The 20,078-nt window shown below is 41.8% G+C and overlaps 1 protein-coding gene across 1 annotated transcript in view; it reads right to left on the minus strand.

The window, feature by feature from the left end:
- Positions 1 to 808: 808 nt before the first annotated feature.
- adgrl3.1 (adhesion G protein-coupled receptor L3.1) overlaps positions 809 to 20,078 on the minus strand; it is a 107,256-nt gene continuing 87,986 nt past the window's right edge. The window contains exons 16-25 of the mRNA XM_041035833.1: positions 17,846 to 18,066; positions 14,973 to 15,039; positions 13,741 to 13,832; positions 10,891 to 11,059; positions 9,280 to 9,408; positions 8,610 to 8,703; positions 6,034 to 6,162; positions 5,222 to 5,239; positions 4,253 to 4,555; positions 809 to 3,358 (exon numbers count right to left, since the gene is read on the minus strand). Of these exons, the coding sequence (XP_040891767.1) occupies positions 2,715 to 3,358; positions 4,253 to 4,555; positions 5,222 to 5,239; positions 6,034 to 6,162; positions 8,610 to 8,703; positions 9,280 to 9,408; positions 10,891 to 11,059; positions 13,741 to 13,832; positions 14,973 to 15,039; positions 17,846 to 18,066 (1,866 nt within the window). The 3' untranslated portion in view covers positions 809 to 2,714. The remainder of the gene's footprint in view (positions 3,359 to 4,252; positions 4,556 to 5,221; positions 5,240 to 6,033; positions 6,163 to 8,609; positions 8,704 to 9,279; positions 9,409 to 10,890; positions 11,060 to 13,740; positions 13,833 to 14,972; positions 15,040 to 17,845; positions 18,067 to 20,078) is intronic.

Raw genomic sequence — 20,078 nt, forward strand, 5'->3', positions numbered from 1 at the left:
TAGACTGCCTGTTGAAAAAGAAAAAAAGAACTTGTATCTTTTAGAGAACAAAACAAAAAAAAAAAAAAAACAGTACACCATGCAAGTACATCACAGTATGCATCTAATTCTGAAATGAATTACGGACCCCAAATGCCTAGAATGTATGTATTAACAATAGCATGATCATTAGACATTACCAACAAGATCATAATGCTGTTCTATTTTACTACTTTACTTTGCTACTTTATTTTTCTGACTCCCACTCTTGGCAGTAACCTTGGTGTGGACAGACCAACTAGCTTAATTTGTCAGTGCAAATTAAGTGCACATCAACCTACTCTCAACCTGCACTGGTTCTTTTATATTGAGCTTAGCCACTTCACAGGCAGTTTGCCAGAAACCTGACTGTTGTAAGTCAGTCCTCTATACATGTGGGATATATAAGAATGGGGCTCAATATCATGGAGAACTGATGCATGCACACATAGTATGTTTACACGTCATCTGAGAATGAAACAGAAATACAGAAAGGTATGTAGCAAAATATCTGTTGGTGTATGTACAGTGCGTAATCTCCCTAAATAGCCAGCAATGCATATTTGAATTGAAAACACTGCCGGGTTTAACTGTGTGTTTGCGTTTGATTTTGATGTAATAACTGATAACACTCAAGAGGCGGTAAACCGCAAAGCTATGTCAGTAATTTATTTGTTGGCAAACAACTTTCACTGTTACAACAAATATTAGTTATGAGATCATTCAACTTGGAACCCATACAAAAAGAATAAATAATTAGCATTAATATTGTAATAATAATCATGATCATAATAATTTAAAAAAAGAAACAAAAAAAAAAACCTGAAAATAAAAAACAAACCCAGTGCCACTTTATTTACTCCTGCCTAAAGCCAGCTTTCTTTCCTCCAAGCATGTTTTGCTGTCTTTAAACCAATAAACAGATAAATAAATAATTTCTCTCTTGGGGACATGGAGGGGGCTTGTGGGATACATGTGCAAGCTACACTTCATACACTTATGAAATTTTCCTCCTAAATAAGTAAACATTGGCTTTCCACATTGGACAGTGCGGCCGTGTGCAGAGTTTTCACATCTTCATTACACATATATGGTGTAATCATGGCATTTCACAGGTGAGACCCGCCTTGTTTCACTTCAGAGAATGACATTTATTATTCTCTGCATTCTTTTTCCTGTACATTAAAATCTCAACCAGCACAGCAAGGTAATGTCAATTGGTAGAATATTTGGCAATAGAGAGGATATGCTTCATCAACCATTCTTGTGTTACTTCAAATATCTGGTATCTTTGTAATATGTTTTTTTTCTCCCCAGGCTCCTGAGACCCCCTTCTTGCAATGACTAAAATGTAGCATTTCCATAGTAACCGTCTCTTTCAAAACCGAGCCGCGCTTCATTTTCCCTTTAGTTTTAAATCAACACAGTGGTAAAGTATACAGTAACAGTTGATTTGCAAAATGTAAGTGACATTGTGTTGCTATAAAAGGACCAGAATGAAGTGTGCGTAGGGTATATGCGTATTAATTAAGGAGTGCTTAACTGTCTCTGTATTTACGAAAGAGTGACATGAAAGATTGTTCCTTGCTCATTCTGTAGTCCACACGTGACTGGAACGTATCATGACATTTCAGAACGGTTCCACGGACAAAAGGTTTGCAACGTAAAATTAGAAAATAAAAGACTTGGTCATATGCAACATTTGTATCTGTATCTGTATTCTGTACAATACATAGAAACAGTTTGTGATTTCTTCGTAATCCTTTGAGAACTGAAAACTTCCACAGAAGAAAGGAGAAGAAACGAAACCCATTCTTTTTTTTTTTTTTTGCTTTTTTTTTTTTTTTAATTCAGTCTGTTGTAATATGATCTTCCTTCTTTGTTTTCAGTGAAATACACAGTAGCCGCAGTCACTACAACTTGCAGGAATGTTACACCAGCCCAGACACAACTCCAGTTTAGCAGATACGAACAGGAAGAGAATTCAGAACATCAGCGTGATATGGTTACAGCTCGGTTGTCCAGTAAAATAGTTTTGGGGATGATCAGTAGTGAGGGCATATATCATACATCCTCCACTTGATTGGCAGGTAGTGGGGCGGGGCCTCTTTGGGGCCAGTTCATGTTATGAACACCAGAGTTGGATATCCTGCTCTACCCTTTGGAGAGGTGGAGACATCATCCCAGTACGTGTCTTTAAGAGTGAGACAGAGAGACAGACATACAGACAAATAGACAGGCAGCTCCTTTAACCAGGGCTGGGGGCCACGGCCCTTTAGTGGTGGTAGTGGAGACTATATGCTATGATCTGCTAGAGGTCCATATTGGGGAACTTGTAGGGCTACGGTCAATCCAAGATTCCAAATTAAAGTAACAGATAGGGTAAAATTACAGAATCCCTCCCCCTTCCTTTCCTTTCCAGGTTAAAAGTTCCACTTCTGTTTGATGCTCACAAAAAGTCTCTCAGAACCGCCCTGCTCAGTCTGCACCATTTATGACAATACATTCAGTCCCTGCTCTCATTTGACCAGCAATATCTCTACCATATTGTCATGAACCATAGTTAATGTCACAAACAGTTCATCAATCCAGGGGCGGGCCAGTTCAGTCTGTCGGTCAATAACACAGAATGTTTTCATTGGAAGGTTGGAAATGTGAGAGTGGGCTGGGGAGGGACAGAAGTCTCTTGACTGGCTCTATAGGCTGGTAACCAGGTGCGAAGGGTCTACGGGCGGCTCCTCGGGCGACGAATCAGACTCCTCCTTGTTCCCAGACACCATGTATCCATCACTGCCACCACGGCCCATGTGGTAGTAGCTCTGTAGCTCATGAAGGTGATTCCTGGAACCCAGGTTTGGCATGCTCTTATAATAGACATCATCCAGCTCTGGAGCAGTGGCACTCTTACAGGGTTGCAGCTCCCCCGAACTATCTTCCTCTCCGTCTGTTAAACCGTTCATCTGCCCATCCGGGAGGTCCGTCAGCACTGGCATGCTGGTGTAGAGTGAGTCTCTGTGGTTGGGTGAATGCGTGTGCTCATCGGTGTGCTCATTGGTCAGGAGGGGGAAGAAGCTTTCGCTGGTCTCCTGGGGAATGCGGCGTGGCCGGGAGAAGCTGTGGGGAGGAGGCGGCGGCGGTGGGTGGCTGTCTGGCGGAGGGGGCCGCGGCGGCAGGAGTGGAGCGTTGGATTCCTCTCTGATAATCTCCAATCCCAGGTTCTCCTCATGAGGGAAGGCTGAAGGGTTGTCCAGCACCATGGGACCGTTGTCCTCTTTACTGCTTCCCACACACCCACCAACTCCACTGCTGCTGCTGCTGCTGCTGCCTCCTGCCATGCTCCCTGAAAGAACCAAGCAGGAATAATGGTTATAGCATATTGCTGATAGTTAATAGTGAACAAGGAGCAGTGCTGCTGCTAGTGTGATGGTACACGGTGATGATTTTAGCATTCCACAATGGTGATTTCAGTGCTAACTAGTCAAAAATGTTATTTAACTTTTTAAAGCTGCTATAATCATCACTTTTATATTAACAGTGGATCAAATTCCAGTGTACCAGTGGAAAGGGGCTGAATTTCCCCTCATCTTAAAGAGGGGCTTCAGCCTCTTTGATCTCACTGTTTTTGCTTGTTTTGTGCAACCTTACTGTTTTTGTTTCTTTTTTTTTTTGATCAGTTCACCACTCTTCAGTGCCGTTTTCAGTCACAGCAGGCAGCTGTTTTCAGTGAAATAGCTCTAAAAACCCTCTGTACACTTCCCAGCCAGCACCAAATGGCACCAAACATACAGTAGTGGAGAATTTAGGAGCTTAAGAGCCACATATTTGTCTCAGGAACTGCTGGAGACAAAAAAAATAAAATAAATAAAAATAAACAAACAGCTGAAAGCATTCATCAGGTGGCCAGAAACTTGATTGTGTTCACAGCTTGTTTCAGCCTGACCGCAAGTGGCCAAAAAAAGAAAATCAATTATTGCAGGTTTAACTGCACATGTTCATGTCTATCAGTTATAGTATAAATATCGTGAGCAAAGCACAGGAGTTTGGTTTGGAAAATTTACAGCTGCAACAAATATGACTCCACCCCCAGATCAGTGTTTATGCACCCCACCTGTGGAAGCTCTCTGAGGGCAGCTTTGTTCTACTCATGTGCTTTTGAAGCAGTGTCAGTGTCTTGGTACTAAACTAAAAGTCTTTATGTGTGATATCATCAAACCATTTCACTCAGACCAGTCACCTCCATTGGCCATGCTGCTGTTAACCAGCTTGTTCATCAAGTTGTGATTGCGCTCAGTAGTGGCTCTCTCGTGGTTGTTGAGGTAGGACGGGATATAGTTGGAGGTCAGCTCCTTGAGTATTTTCTTCTCCAGGGTCGTCTCTTTGTGGTTGCTGTGGGTGCCGTAGCCACCGCTACGGTCTAGAATCTGGACGCAGTCACTCAAGTACTCGCTGCTGGCCATGCTGTAGTTGTTGGCATGGTTACCATTAAGAGGGAGTGTATCCATAACACTGGAGTCTCTTGCGTTGTTCAGGATGCCCTCTGAGGAGCACATAATTAAAAAAAAAAAAAAAGTAATAATTATTAGGATCCTTAAATAAACTAAGTGGATTTCTCAGAAGAAAGATTTTAATTATTGTTTGATATCATAGCGTGTGCTGTGAATTGAGGATTAAAAAGTAGCAACGATAATTTTCTTGGAAGGAAAAATGCTTCAAGCGTCCATAATTCATTTAGGAGAAACCTCAGAAGTACTTTCTTTTCTCAATTACTGCCAGCACTACAGCAATACAAAAAGAAGAGTTAGAGTTTCACTACAAAATAAATGTTTTGAAGTGTCACTTAAAGTAATTGCAGTGCAAGTAATTTTAAGAGCAAATATAACTCAAATTTCAATGTGCAAATTGGATCCACAATATTTCCATTCAATGAGATTCAGTGCTAATTTTTTAAATATATTATAGATATATTGTTCAGGAAAAAAAAAACTTTTAAATAGAATTCTGAAGAATCTAAAACTGTGTGACAAATCAAATAAGACAAATGTATTGTACTGGACTGACTCATGAATTGGGGAAAAAAGCAAAAAAAAAAATGCAGTTTTTTTGTATATTGGACTGAAAATGTTAGGCAGAGTGCTTTGGAAGCAAGAAAAGAGAGAAGAAAGTCGATGTTATTGAAGTAGTTGAGTATTAATTTAGCCCATACTTGTGTCTCGGTAAGGTGCTAATGGACAGCATGAGGGAGAGAAGAGAAAAGAGACACAGATGTGAGTTCATACATTGAGAGAAACAAATTTCAGTAGCTACAAAATCAACAGTTGCACAGTAACTGGAGACTTGATGAAAACTGTTTAACAAAGAAGGCCTGTCTGATTTTTTAAATCAAAGTCTGCTTTTCAGGGCCTTATTGTTAACTGGCTGCTATCCTGTGGTTTCTTATTTATTTAACACAGAGAAAACAGAAAAACGCACCTCACAAATTACATTCAAGACATAGTATAGATACACTAGACATGCAGCACCACAAGCAATACACAAATCCCAAATCACACATACAAACTGGCATTCAAAATGAAGCACTGTTTAAAATCTACTGTATAAAACAGAACATTCACATAAAATAGTTCAAATATTTCATGGCTCCCAAGTAGCTTATAAAAGACACGGTGAATTTGCAACCAGCAACATATAATGTGCATCTATAGCATAAAGTAAATCAGCATGTGAAACTGTTATGCTGTTTTGATAAATCATCAACAGAATTTCATCTCTGCATTTATGTGCTGTGAGAACTGCCCAGTGGGTGTCCTCTGTGAAAGATTATTGCAACGTGATTGATCGCCTCACTTGGGAGCCATAATAAGGCTAGATCAGATATGCAGGCTAAAGTGTATTACAGAGGCAAACATCTTAAAATGAAATAACCATGCAAAACTAAAATGTAATGTGGTGAAAAATAACTCAAATCTAACTTTCCAAATGTTATATTTTTTTTTATAATAGGAACATCAGGCACACCTTGGGTGTTGTACATGCCCACGGCTGGGTTGTTATAGACTGCCGAGTCCCCCAGGAGAGTGTTATAAGGATTGTTAGTACCATGGGGACGAAGGAGAGCATTAGTTATAAGATGATTAGCCATGGCTCCTGGTACAGGCAGATAGAGAAAGAGAGAGGAAGAGCAACAGCCAAGTCGAGAGAGGAAGAGAGAGGAAAAGCAACAGCCAAGTCAAGAGAGAAAAAGAGAGAGAAGCACTCGAGAAAAGAAAGGCAGAGTGGAGATAGAGGTTGAAGGAGAGAGCGTGTAGACGTTGCAGAGTGGAAGTAAGCAAGAAGGAAGAGGAGGAAGGGAGAGTGAGATGGAAAGTGAGTGTGTGGAAGAAAGAGGGAGAGAAGAGGACAAGTAAATCAAACAAGCAAACATAGTTTGAGGTGAAAGCCAAGGAAAAGCTTGACAAGTCATTCTTGCAGCCACTGCAAACAGGCCGAAGAAGGGGGTGAGGGAGAGAGACAGGGAGAGGGAGAGGGAGAGAGAGAGAGAGAAAGAGAGAGAGAAGGAGAGAGAGAGAGAACGTAGCAAAGCTTGGAGAAGATTGTGCTGCAGTTCAATACGCTTGAGCAGAGAAGCATGACTACAGGATAGTTAATGGACAAAGGGGCCACAAAAAAAGAGTTCTCAGTGCATTTTCTTCCCCAGGTGGGAGACAGATCATGTACACATTAAGACACTGCGGAAAAACAGAAGACGAATGACCATGACAGTGCCTGTACATTCCTCCATCCTCACGCCACCTCTACCACTACTCCTAAGTGTGGATGTATGTTATCCAGCTTCAAAACATAGGTTGGAGGAGGGAAAAGACACTGAAAAATCTAAAACTGTGGTGACATTTTTTTTAAGCTAAAAGAAAATACCACAACAGTTTAGCTATCTAACTCCTGTGTTTTGGGATGCCACAGTTCACTTCATTTTTCACACTTCATTACCATTTCCCTTTCAGAACCGAGAAGCTGGCAAGCTGTCTGGACTTGGCTGACAAAATAGAGTTCTAGGTAGAATAAATTAGACAGAATGGAGAATGTGGTAGAATACTGAATGATTTCTGGGCATCAGTGTCAAACTCTCGGTTTAAAAAAAAAAATGAAAAGAAACTACCATAACTACTCTAATACACATTTTTGTTTATTTATAATGGACAATGCATATTAATTAATGCTACTATTATAAAAACATCAGGGTAAATATGTCAGGGTGACCAAATTTGTAATTTTGCACTTGTAGTCCAAATGCAGCAAATGGACATAAGACACAGTAAAGTCTTAAATGTCTTAAAATGAACTCATTCCTTTTCCACTTGACTCTCTCCTAATTTCAACAAGTCAGTCCCTTATCAGAATATCCAGTTTATTACATCCCATCCTTATTCACTAAGCCACAGTATGTAGTCATTTGAAATCTACTGGCTAAGTAGCTCTCTGCACCACACTTTAAAGTGTGAGGGAAGGAGGAGGTAGGGGTGTCTTAAGCCCTGCCTCACTAAGTGTGTGATAATTCAGGCACTGACACACACCGTGTCTGCTTTAGCATCAATCTGTCATGCTAACAGCTTATTAGTGGCCTGAAGGAAGCGAGGGCCACACCTCGACTTAGAGACTAACAAATGGCAGTGTGTGCGCGTGCGTTCCTGTGTGTGTGTGTGTGTGAGTGTATCTGCGTGTGTCAAACTGTCTAGCCATTTGGGTGTCTATGTCCTCATTACCCTAGCCCTCAGAAAGGCATGCTTATGGATTCCATTCTTACAGTCCATTACTGTGGCTTACACTGGAGGGACGGCAACAGACAGCTCCGAATACAGTGAAAATACAGTGAACTAAGCCTAATACTCACTTGAAAGCCTGGTAACTACAGTAGCCCTTCATATAATAAGATAAGCTCAGCTGAACACACAGATTCTAAGGTGGAAAACACTGCAAAACTTTGCTCTACTACCATACGGCCGTAGGTTTCTTGTAATGTGCTGAAAACAGACTCACATTAGATTTTAGCGCTAGTAACTTCACCTGAAGTGACACACTGGCACGTTTGGCTGATAATAAAGCATTAATCTAATGTGACTCTGCCTAACTCTGAGTATAATAATGATAAAAGGGGCCACTGGTGTTTAGCTCAAGACTTGAACACTTATTTTTAACTTAAAGGATTCCTCACCCACAATACTTCAAAAGGGGACTATCCTTGGAAAAAAAAAGAAGTATAGAAGCCCTGTGTAGCACAGTCATCTCTGCACTCTGTAGATTTATAATGGGACCACAAACACTGGTTGATGTTTCAGTTTTGACAACAGTGGGCTCCAAACTTGCTTTCCTATAAAGTCATCCTTTGAAGCAGCCCAAAAAAAAAAAAAAAAGTAGTAAGTGATCTTTACACTCTATCTGCTAATCTTCCTCTCTACGAGAACACAGTACCATTATCAGAAGTTTGGACTCCTACCACTCTACTAAATGACAGCATATGCAGTCGGAACCTCCCGCTATTAAGAAAGTAGATATGGTGACAGTGATGAGGATGCAAATGGTAGGTATCCCATGGTTACCTCTGTTGAGCGTGGCGGAGCTGTTGATGTCTCCAGTGATGAAGGAGGACTCCTGTTTCCTCACAGTGTCATTCCACATCCGCCTGATACGACTCTATACACAAGAAAAGAAGCGAGAGAGAAATAGAAAGAGGTAGAAAGAGGTAGAGAAGGTATGGACAAAGACAAAGAGGTGGTGGGGGGGGGGGGGGGGTAAACGAAGGAACGGGGGCACATCAAGGCAGGAAAGACATGATGACAAAAGAGGGAAAGAAATAAGGTAAGAAACATAATATAAGAGGGTATGGTGTGCAAAAAAAGGGCAAATTAGTGCAGGAGAGGCAGTAAAGGAAAAAAGTAAAGCAACGACCAGCAAGAGAGAAACAGGCAGGGAAAAAAATAATCACCCATCAATGCCATTTATGCTCCATGTACCTGTGTGTCAGCATCAGTATGTCAAGGTAAAAGTCAGGGCTTGGGCTATCTCACTTTCAACACAAAATCTGAAAAAAAAAACTCTGCAAATACAAAGTGCACATCAAACTGTATTTTTTTTTTATGGTTCAAATCTGCCTAAAATAAAACTAGTTGAAAGTGAACAGTGATAACCCAAAACCCTTATGGCGTGCTCTGGCCTCACCTGAGAGTCTGCTGTGCTGTAGCGTCCAGGTGTGCAGGCAGGTAAGCTCACCTGTGAGCCTGTGGAGTAGCGGCCTGGAGTCCGTGAGGTGGTGGTCTTACTGGAGGAGGAGATGGAGGTCTCCACACTCTTGCCGCTGCAGCAGTGAGTGCGCAGACATTTGCCGTACTCTTTGCGCACCTGGGCAGGGGAGGTGAAAAGCACACATGAAGGACGAGGCATTGATTGATGCTGCACTTTAGCCTTACACATACCGAAGCATATTTTTAAGATGACATACCGGGGGAAAAAAAACACAGACTGGACAGACTGGAAGGGCTTAACTTGATATAGTGTCCTTGTTAAATTTTTTTTTCTTACCCAAGTGGTCTCCCTGTTAACATCTTTTCTTTCAATAATTCTTTGTGCAAACACTAACTCCATAAAAATGTAGACGTTAAAGGATTAACTTCATGAACTTCAATGTCAACATCCGCCCCAAATGTTATCACTGCTACATATCCATCTGAGATGGACATATTCCTTGGGGGGACATATGATGCACTTGTACACACAAAACATCTGCATTTAGATCCCAATCAAGTTAGAACAAATAAGACTGTAATTGCTTTTTAACAAGCTTGTTGGACTGGCAGACGTGTATTGCCACATGCTCTGTTTGAACAGCTGTGTGGTGAGTTGCTCCATGCATCTTGGGAGGAACCGTGTTGGGCCACAGCCAAAGACAACCTCAGCACTGTTCTGAGGACATCTCTCAGGATACCTGATCCCATGGCCTAAGACATACCTAAGTACAATACACACTGACACATCTACACACACACACACACACACACACACACACATATTGCGCTTGTTTACTGGTCGTACACTTAAAACTAAAAAGTCTCTGTGGGACTGCAGCCAGATGAGAGTATTAAGCATTTGATGAATTTTCTTTCCATATCCTGCTCCTCTTCTGTACTCCCAGGCACTGACAGTGTGTGGGAGACTGCAAAAAATATCCCAGGATGTGTAGGCTCTTCCTGGAAGCCTCATATGATTCAAATTTTTAAAAAAAAGTGGTCCATATGTACTCACAAACGCATCTAATCCTTTAGGTCAACCAGACCCAAAATATATATATAAAGAAGGTTGACTTTTCAAAATGAAAGGGGAGTTTGCCAAGGGGGAGCTGTGTGTCGATGTGAACGAGGTCCATGTGTTAAATCACAAAAATCCTCAGAGGAGAGCATCTACAACGGCTGCCACTTAGACATTACAACAAACACATTTTTCATCTGCATGTGTGCAAAATTTAAAATAATTGGAGCTAAATGTTATCAAAATTCTGGAAATGCTATTTCAGGGTTAATGATCCTGCTGGGTGATGAAAAACTTTCTCTTCTGCTGTGGGAAGACAGAGACACTGTAAGACTAGCAGCTCTTTGTTACCTGCTGTCCGACAGTGAAAAGTGAGAGACAGTGAGGCAGTGAGAGTGAAAATATGAGAACTGAGCAGCCAGTTGGGTAACTGAATGACCAATCAAACCTGTGACAGCTCTGCAGATATTTTTGGTGTCCCTGCTGATCAGTGCTAGCACGTGTGTGTGTGTGTGTTGGTGTGTGCTTGTATTTGTCTGTCTATTTCTATCCAGCTTTGTCTCTGTGTGTCTCCCTCACCTTCTTCTGCAGTATGCAGTGAAAGATGAAGATGAACATGCCCTGCAGAGAGTTGAAGATGGTGAAAAGGTAGGCCATGATCACGGTGCTCTCGTTGATGTACATTAGGCCAAAAGCCCAGGTCAGGCCCAGCAGACACAGCAGAGCTATGGCCCCGATCACCCAGGACCTACAGAGGAAGGGAGGGAGAAATCACTTACTGTATGTCCATGTTAATTAAAATCCCATTAAATATCCTGTGTTCTCAATAACATCACTGTTTGCTACATCCACACATACACCCAATATGTAAAGTTCGGATAGCACGAGCAGCTTGTCTCTTTCTCTGGATCATAAAAACTATTCAGTCAAGGCTGATGCATGTGGGACTATGAGGCAGGAGAAAGGGGTTAGGGAGGGTTCATTCAGAGTCCCAACACTGTGGGAGTGGGATGAGGAAAACAGTGGGAGGTTTTGCCTAAAAGAATTATTCTCTTATGAAAGGGGTTAGAGAAAAGAGAGGAAGTGGATTTGTTCATTTAGATATCATCTCGAGAGAGGCCGGGGAGGTTATAAGCTAGCTGACGTCAGCCACTAGTATCGAGAAAGTCCGGCACACGGGATTTACTCCACAATATATTCAAGCTCTGTCATTCAAGTATTCGAGTACACGGCAGACAGTAAAAATCTTTTTCACAGGCAGAAGTGGGTCTTGAAGTCTGTTAGTGCAATTGTGACGATAACAATTTAATGGAATTAAATTTCATAAAAGTTTTCAAGGCTGTGAACCTCCATTTCAAATACAGCCTATGCAGAAATGACTCATAAAGGCCAAATGTCAGAGAAATTTGCTCATGTCGAGGCATGTGTATGCATCGCAAGTCCTCGCCTGAGCGTGTGCATGTGAGTGTGTGTGTGGCCATGTGAGTGGCTCCACTGGGCAGTAAGTAGATGGACATTACAGCCATTATAAATGACATTTCCCAGTAAAGGTCACGGTTTCGGGTCTGCCACAGCCGTGATGATGGCTGTTAATTTGATTGGCTGACTGGGTAGTGATCAACTCTCATGTGAGAGATGGAGACAAGGGAGGGGGGGGGTAAGGAAAGAAAGAAGGGGAAGGTGGAAAGAGAAAAAGATAGAGGGGGAGATATTAGGAGAGTCAGGAGAAAGGAAGGGAGAAAGAAGAGGAGAGTAAGTGAGTGAGACTGAGGTGATTGATTCGATGTTGCCCTCCGTGGCACCATTCAGGCGAGACAGAACCTCCAATAAAGCTCGTCTGACGACCCTCTTCAATAAAGGGTACACTCATCCCTCTCTTTTCCATCCCTCCATTTCACCTCTCCCTCCAGTGCTCCCTTGAGTCATGGTTTCTCTCTCAGCTCTGTTTCCCCTCATTCACATCTCGCCATTATAATATTTCAATAGCACATTAGGTCTATAGGTCATAGGGGCTCACAAATCACACGTGAACAAGTAATCCATTTTACGAGGCAGGTTAATGGTTAATTTAGGGATATGCAAAGACTCTCAGCAGGTTCCACAGACAAATAAGACAACAAGCAAACCAATCAAAATGTCTCTAGGAAGATGACAGGCATTTGATTGGAGAGTGGCCTTACCAGTGCCAATCCACAACAAAGACAACATATGATGCCTTGGAGTTAAAGAGACAAAGAAAACAAAAGAAAGAAAAAAATAATAAGACAAAAACGGTATGATGATGATTAACGAGTAAATGAACCACAATAAGACATGACTAATGAAGTGTAATAGATCAAAATCTATTCAGCCTTCAGTGTGCTCAGAAAGACTAAGGAACGCTGTTAAAAGGGGGGGGATACAAAAGGCGTCGTATTCTAAATGGTTCTTTAATTTTATGTTTCATCTGGCTTTTAGATTACATTCCCCTGAGCTGCACTGAAGCAAAGATCGGCTGGTTTCGTCTACATGTCTGAAACGCCTCCCACTTGAAGTCCTACTTAAAACTGCTGTCATGAAAGATACATTGGCAGCAATATTTAAATGATAAATCAAATGAGTAAGCCATTTTCTGATTTACATTATAAATTCTGAGCTGTGCCTCAGTAAGGCGTTGAGCTCTGAGCCATGGCATATTGTTTGAATTAGACTGCTCCTTTTGTCTTGAGCTGCATTGGAACGAGAAAATAACAAAATCCTGATTGGTTAGCTTAGCAGACAGCGTTTCTGTGGGAATGAAGTCATATTTCAGTGATATTCTCCAGGGGTGATATAAGAAATGGTGACATGATGGACTTAGTGAGTAGTGTCTTGAAATAATGTCAAACAGAGGTGAAATGCACTTCATGCTAATGTACAAAAAAAAAAAAAAGGGCTGACTGATGTTAGATTTAAAATGGATTGTTTGACATTTGGGGAAATACTTTTATTAGCTGTCTTGCCAGCAGTTGGATGAGGAGATCAATAGCACTCTCATGTCTTACAGTAAATATGAAGCTGGGGCCTGCAGCCTTTGAGCTTGGCTTAGCATAATGACTGGAAACAACCTGGCTCTGTTTAAAGGTAGCAAAATATAGAGCTCACTATTAATACATTACCTTTAGTGTTTTGATTCCATACAAAAACAGAGAGAGAGACAATTTTACAGAAGGCTGCTGCCTTTGGACAAAGCTAGGCTAGCATTTCCAGCTGTTACACTAAGCTAAATTTACTGTACAGATATGAGACTGGTATCAGTCTATTCATCCTGACAAAAACGGGAAAAGGTGTATTTTCCAGAATGGGAAACTATTCCTTTAACTTAACTCACACTGACATGCAAAATCACATCCACTTTCAAAACCCGGAGCACCAGTGTGGTGCCAGAACGGTATGCACACATATACTTACTTGATGTTGTCCAGACATCCAGAGTCTGGTTTGAGAATGGCTGTATGATGGAACATCTTATAAAGAGCGATACCGAGGAAGATTACATTCAGCTGAAACACACAGGAGCGCACATATACAAGTTAATATTCTGCAGCAATGAGCCTAATTAAAGACACAATGTCACCACAACAATTCACTCACACACAGTGAATATCATTTCATTTTCCCTTCCAGTAATAATTGGCTTGGGGACACAGTATCATCCCACAATCAACAACCCTTTATGTGCTCAAAATACAGCAGCTTGAGCACCAGGGAAAATACAGCAGTCATTACAACCGTCAAGGATCATTGTTATAATAGAAATCCAATTCTCACAGTTGCTGTCTATTCTACTGGCCTGCTAATGCATAGATAGGGTGGTTTTTATAATGACTCATCTGGGTTGTTGTGTTAGGTCTCCAAGGCAATATATGTTACCAATGGGTGTAGAGTCATAACAGAGCAGTCCCACCTGCACTGCTCCCACTTACAGCCCCAGTTAGATCAGTGATAGCCTGGCTGACATTTCTAAAATGAGTACAGAGCATCAATGTACATGCTGACATTCACCTAATTGGAAACATGTCCCATTGCTTTCATTCTCTCTTCCTCAGACTCTGCTTTTATATATATATATATATATATATATATATATATGTGCATTCTTGTTCTAGCTCTTTCTTGTCTAGCTCTATTTTTGTCTCTGTCTACTTGTTCAGGGTAGGGTGTTCCTGCTCCTCGAAACAGTTTGCTAACTGATGAAGCAATGCATGGACTACATAAATGGTCAAATTGAGGTCTTTGGCAGTCCCCTTTTTACTGAGCAATAAATTAGCCAAGCTAGCAGGAAGTACAGTGCCTGGATCATCAAATAAGTGCCTAAGAGAGACATAACTTTGTTGAGTTCTTATCATAATCTGTGTGACGTACAACAGTTGGTGCTCTACTGTATGTCCCTCCAAAGATTTCCAGCTTGTTGGAATATGTGCCCACTTGAGAGTTAATCCATGAGTGAGAATTATTAAACTGACACATAATGTTCCTTCTGCTTCCACTTCCACTATGAAGAGCTCAGGGGGAACTTGCAGGAGATTAACAAACACCTTAATGTAGCCCCTTGTTCCTGCACGAACATGTGGCGGCCTGTCTACTCTATGCATGCAGTGCTACGTCAAGTGTGTTTGAGCATGCATGTATGTGGATCTCACCATAATGATGAGCGTAGCAGGGCCTATGAAACTCCAGATAAAGTATGTATCCAATCGCAGCCAGCACCTAGAGAGACAGAGAGGGAGATAAAGAGTGAGCAAGAGGGAGAGACAGCGGGAGAGAGATATCATGCATGAGAAACAGAGGGAGGAAGAACAGGAGAGAGGAAAGACGCATAGGGATTAAAAACATGCTCCAGTCTCAGATGGATGTAGGGTAGCAAGGATTTACCATCAGAGGACAGGACATGCATCACAGTTACACACACATTCTCTCTCTCTCTCTCTCTCTCACACACACACAGAGAGAGAGAGAGAGACAAGGAGGGAAAAAAGCAATACATTACATTCTGTACAGTATATCAAATGTATCACGATAGAGGGAGGACAAAAGGAATTGGGGTGGATGGAGAAGTGAAAGAGATGGAGAACAGTGAGAATGGTGTTGCAGGATGGAGAAAAAGTGCACTACAGTATATGCACACCGCAAATATACATCACACACAGAGGGGGGAGAAGGCAAGGGATGAGCACCTGTGATAAATAAACCTTTACTTCCCCCTTAGGGCACAGATATATGACATGGCCACATCCTGCGGTCGCAAAAATATGACATGGCTGTGTTCATTTGAATACTGAGTTATGGATGCAGCCCTCATACCAGGCTATTTACGGAGTCTGGGAGTAGCTGTGGCGAGGTTAAAGGAGAGAGGAGGGAGATACACACACACACACACACACACACATATATGCACACACATGCACATACACATTCAGGGACAGAGGACATGCATGAATACACACAACCACACACACACTCACACAGGCGCACACAAGCATTCATTTCTGACCACAAGGTTAGCAATGGTAGTAAAAGATATACCGCTGTATGCTAAATTATATTACCCTAAACATCTTCACTCATCAATTGAAGTAAGTAGGGGAGGGGGGAAAAAATGTCCCAGAGTGCCCTCCACTGAGGTCAGACCCAAAGGGCTGCAGAAAAAGGTGCCAGAGAAAAACCACTGGAGCAAAATGGCCGACTGATTCATGACCAGCTGCTTTTGAATTATTAATCTTTCAATTTCCACCACATTAGAGAGCCCTCCATTATGGGTCCCTGACTGTGTCACTGTATCCTCCATTAGGGCTCCTTTGCTAAGTCATAGCCACCTTCATTATGGGACGTGAAAGAGACTCAGTGCCACTGGCTAATCTGGGGGAGAATGGGGCGCGTTGTGTGTCAAGGTGACACAGCAGGGATGGCAGATGATATTTGCAGAGGTTTTGTCTCAATGTGTTATGTCAAACATGATAAGCAGTGCCATTTTCAAGGCTAGACTGATAAATGAGTCACATAACTTAGTTTTTGCTTTTAATAAAAGGTACTTTGCTATGAAAATAGTTGTGTCAGTTTCCTTTCAAATCCATGAGGCATAGGGCCATTAAAAGCAGACAAATTAGTTGTTTGGGTGAAATAATATTTTGAAGTACAAGAGTATATTTTTCTCACTGATTTCAGAGAGATTTGTGTGATAAGCTCTATGTTATTCTCCTGAAACTTATCGCTTCATTTTGCATTTTTACTGTTAAACCACAGCTATTGTCTCAAGGCAAGTCTTCTAGTCTGTTGGATAACGGCATGCAGTCTGATTATTCATCCAGAGCTTGGCATTCAGACTCTCATGTTTTAATGATCATCCCACAATGAAATATTGATCTAAGTGGCATACGGATTGGTGTGGCTTGATGGTTAAACACTGCTAAATTCAACCCTTTCCTCATCTTCAAACCTCCAAGAGGTGATGTGTAGCTAGAGGAAAACTGCAAGGTCTGATCTACAAAAGGCTCCGGGAGCAGCAGAAAATGTGAGCGTTTGAGTATGTGAATCATTTAACGGTCCTATAGTGTCCCGTGATTTTTTTTTTTTTTTTTTCTATACGGAGTGGCTCATTTATAAACAATTAAGGAAAGAGATTTTTCTGATGCAATATTTAAATGCAACGTATACATTGATAATGTCCTCTTTAGTCTTTATGTTTTTATACAGTCACAGAATGAAGGTCAGGTCACAGACATGTACAGTGCACCATGTACATTTTATGCAAATTATGCACATAATATGCATATGCACAGTATGAATAAAATGTTGGCCTCTTATGGCCTCATTTCAGAGCCACAGCATGAATGAAGTGGACAGGTCACGCATGTGAAACTGTTCTTTTGTTCACTCCTGTGTATTTCTAGGTGGCCCATTATGCATATACTTCATATGAATGAGATGCTGGCTTCCTTTTCTTGGATTCACCCTGTGTCTCCAGTTGGACAAGTCAAGCATGCATGAATAAGTTACCATGTGCTCTTAATGTACATCCTCATCCAACTCACTACCCTGCACTTCCTCCAGGGAAGCCAGCTTTTTCTTTTTAACACACACAATTTCAGACCAGTATGGATGTGTGCACACCCTGACAGACTACGCCACTGCTCCCTTTTCCACCCCTCCATTCTCACACTCTCGCACTTACACCACTCCTTTTCTCCCTCAATCTGCTCCACTGTGCACCACCTCCTTCTATTCCGCCAGTTAAATCCCTCCATATTCACACATTGTTGCTGCTGTGCTCATGCAGGCACTCTGTGGTGCATCCTCCTATGCTTGTCCCCCCATACTTCCCTCCCCCTCTTCCATCCTTCTCTGCCTCTCCCCTCTCAACCTCTCTGTATTGACTCTTCAGAGGTGCCACCATTTGTAGAGTCCATGGTGGCAGACACCAGCCAAACTGACAGCAGGCACTCCAGCCTCCCTCCTTTTCCTCCCTCGCCCTGTCATCCATCCTTCCTTCACGCTATGCTCTCTTTGCCACCCTTACACTCGGTCAGTGCCGTAGCTCCTGTAGTCCACTGCAGCAGAGACGGCCACTATGACAGCAGGCACTCCGTATCCTGCCAGGTAGAAGTACTTAGTCCTGGAGTGTTCGCTCTCAAACACCTCTACCAGCATGATGTAGAGCTGCACCCCTTCCAGGAACATCCAGGTGAAGGCTGCCAAGAAGAAGAAATGGAGCAAGGCCGCAAAGACTGCACAGGCAATCTGGTGAGGGAAAGAGAAGATGGAGAGGATTTAAAAATACAGTTACACTACACACAATAAGGCTCAGGAAATATTTAATCTGGTGGACACTTGCATTGATGAGTTGGTGGAAAAAAGACACAAACACTCCAGGCGATAAGGGTATGAGTCAGACTTTATCATATTCACATAAGGAAGGAAATGTAAGGGATTAAAAATTGGGCTACCAATACTGGAATAGACAGGAGAGGGAGAGGATGAGGCAGAAAGGAATAAAGGGAACTCACAATCATAGCATACGATAACTGCAATTACCCACGACAGAATGACTCAAAATCACTTCAAGATAGCAATATTAGTTGAGCCTCCTTCACACTTTACTTCACATCTACATCTACAAGTCATCTAAGAAGATAAATGGGGAAATACAACTGACAAGTTAGTGTGGCAGCCTGTGCTGATTGACCACATTTCAAACAGAAGTAGCAAAGCACTTTCAAAAGGCGGCTGATAGAAAGCGGGGGGGCGGGGGGGGTGGGGGGGGGCTGGATTGGCGAGGAGGGCGAATCACTTGGCAACACTGTTGAAAATACAATATGATTTTTGTCAATGCCAAGGATGAACAAGATAAGTGGAACTGCTGCAAAAATGACTCAGCAACTTGGTATGAAAGAGACAAAGCACACATAAAAATTGACACATTTTAGAGCTTGGAAAAAGCCGGCAGTAACTTCAGTTTAGATTCTGAATGGTTGGGGAAAAATTCTGTTTTTAAGCCTTTACAAGACCTGAACCGTGCATTTTAAGTGAACTACATAATCAAAATACTGTACATACTGTTAATTTAGTTTGTTGTGAAATGGTAATTATCAGGTATCAAATAAAAAATGTAACATTGGTAACAGCTTGTACCAACCAGTGGTTAACCAGCCACACTGAAAGCAAATAAATGGATTTTAAATCACAATGTTAGTAGCTAGTGAAAAGTGACAGATCAAGGGGATGTAAAGTTAGAGAGGCAGATGATAAAATACTTAGAAAACCCTGTTATATGCCATCTTGAATATTTAAAAAAAAAAAGAGAAAAACAGAGCATCAAAGGATGAGCAGCAGGAAAATGTAAAAGGGGTATCAAACCTACAACTGCATTAAGAATTTCAGCAATAGGATAGGAAGAAAAGAGAAGTCAGGGAAAGAATGAGCAGCGAGATTTGGCCTGTCACGTTCATGGCAATGTTCTAATCTAAAGAGTCACTCGTAAATCACTGAATGGGAGAGCTAACAGACAGACTTTTATAATGGAGGGGTTTGCAGCGAGAGACAATTACCTAATGTCTGAGAGACAATGAGTTTAGGGGGCGAGGGAGTCACTCATTTCCATTTCTAATGATCGCACAGTGTAGCTTACACACACAGAGGCAAAGACACAGCGACACATGCACGCACACACACAGGTAAAAAAGTGGCTGATTATGCAAAGTCATTTACTTTTCCTGCTGGAATTACTGGCTTAACCGGCTGTGAGCTAAGTGACGCTGAAGATGTTAATGGAGGTCACAAATAGTCACCAGTAATTAACAGGAGAATGGCGCACACAAACACAGCAGTACACATGCATACAAAGAAACATGATCCCTCCCACACAAACACACACAAAGAGATGTACACAAACCTCAATGTCAAAACACATTCTATCAAATTTGCTTTGTCTCTTCATTTGCAATAAGAATGTGTTCTCACTGAGCGCTCTGCGGGATGCAAAGGCCTCAGGCTGCTCTAAGACTTCTTGAATACTCTTGGGGAGATAAAAAAAAATAAAGACTTGAGCACTTACTCCCCCATAGATACACACTTCATAACAACTGAACCAGTTCACAGACAAAACCCAGAAAAACGAACAAACAAACACGGGCTACCTAGCACGAAGACGTCTGCAAAGTCCAAAACTACACTGTGATTTGACTGATATTTGGATGACCTTGCCCAGAGGAATTAAAAGAGAATATCTCATCTCAGAATCTGTCGCGTTAGAT

This window comes from Toxotes jaculatrix, chromosome 4 (assembly GCF_017976425.1).
Source record: "Toxotes jaculatrix isolate fToxJac2 chromosome 4, fToxJac2.pri, whole genome shotgun sequence".
NCBI classification, from domain to species: domain Eukaryota; kingdom Metazoa; phylum Chordata; class Actinopteri; family Toxotidae; genus Toxotes; species Toxotes jaculatrix.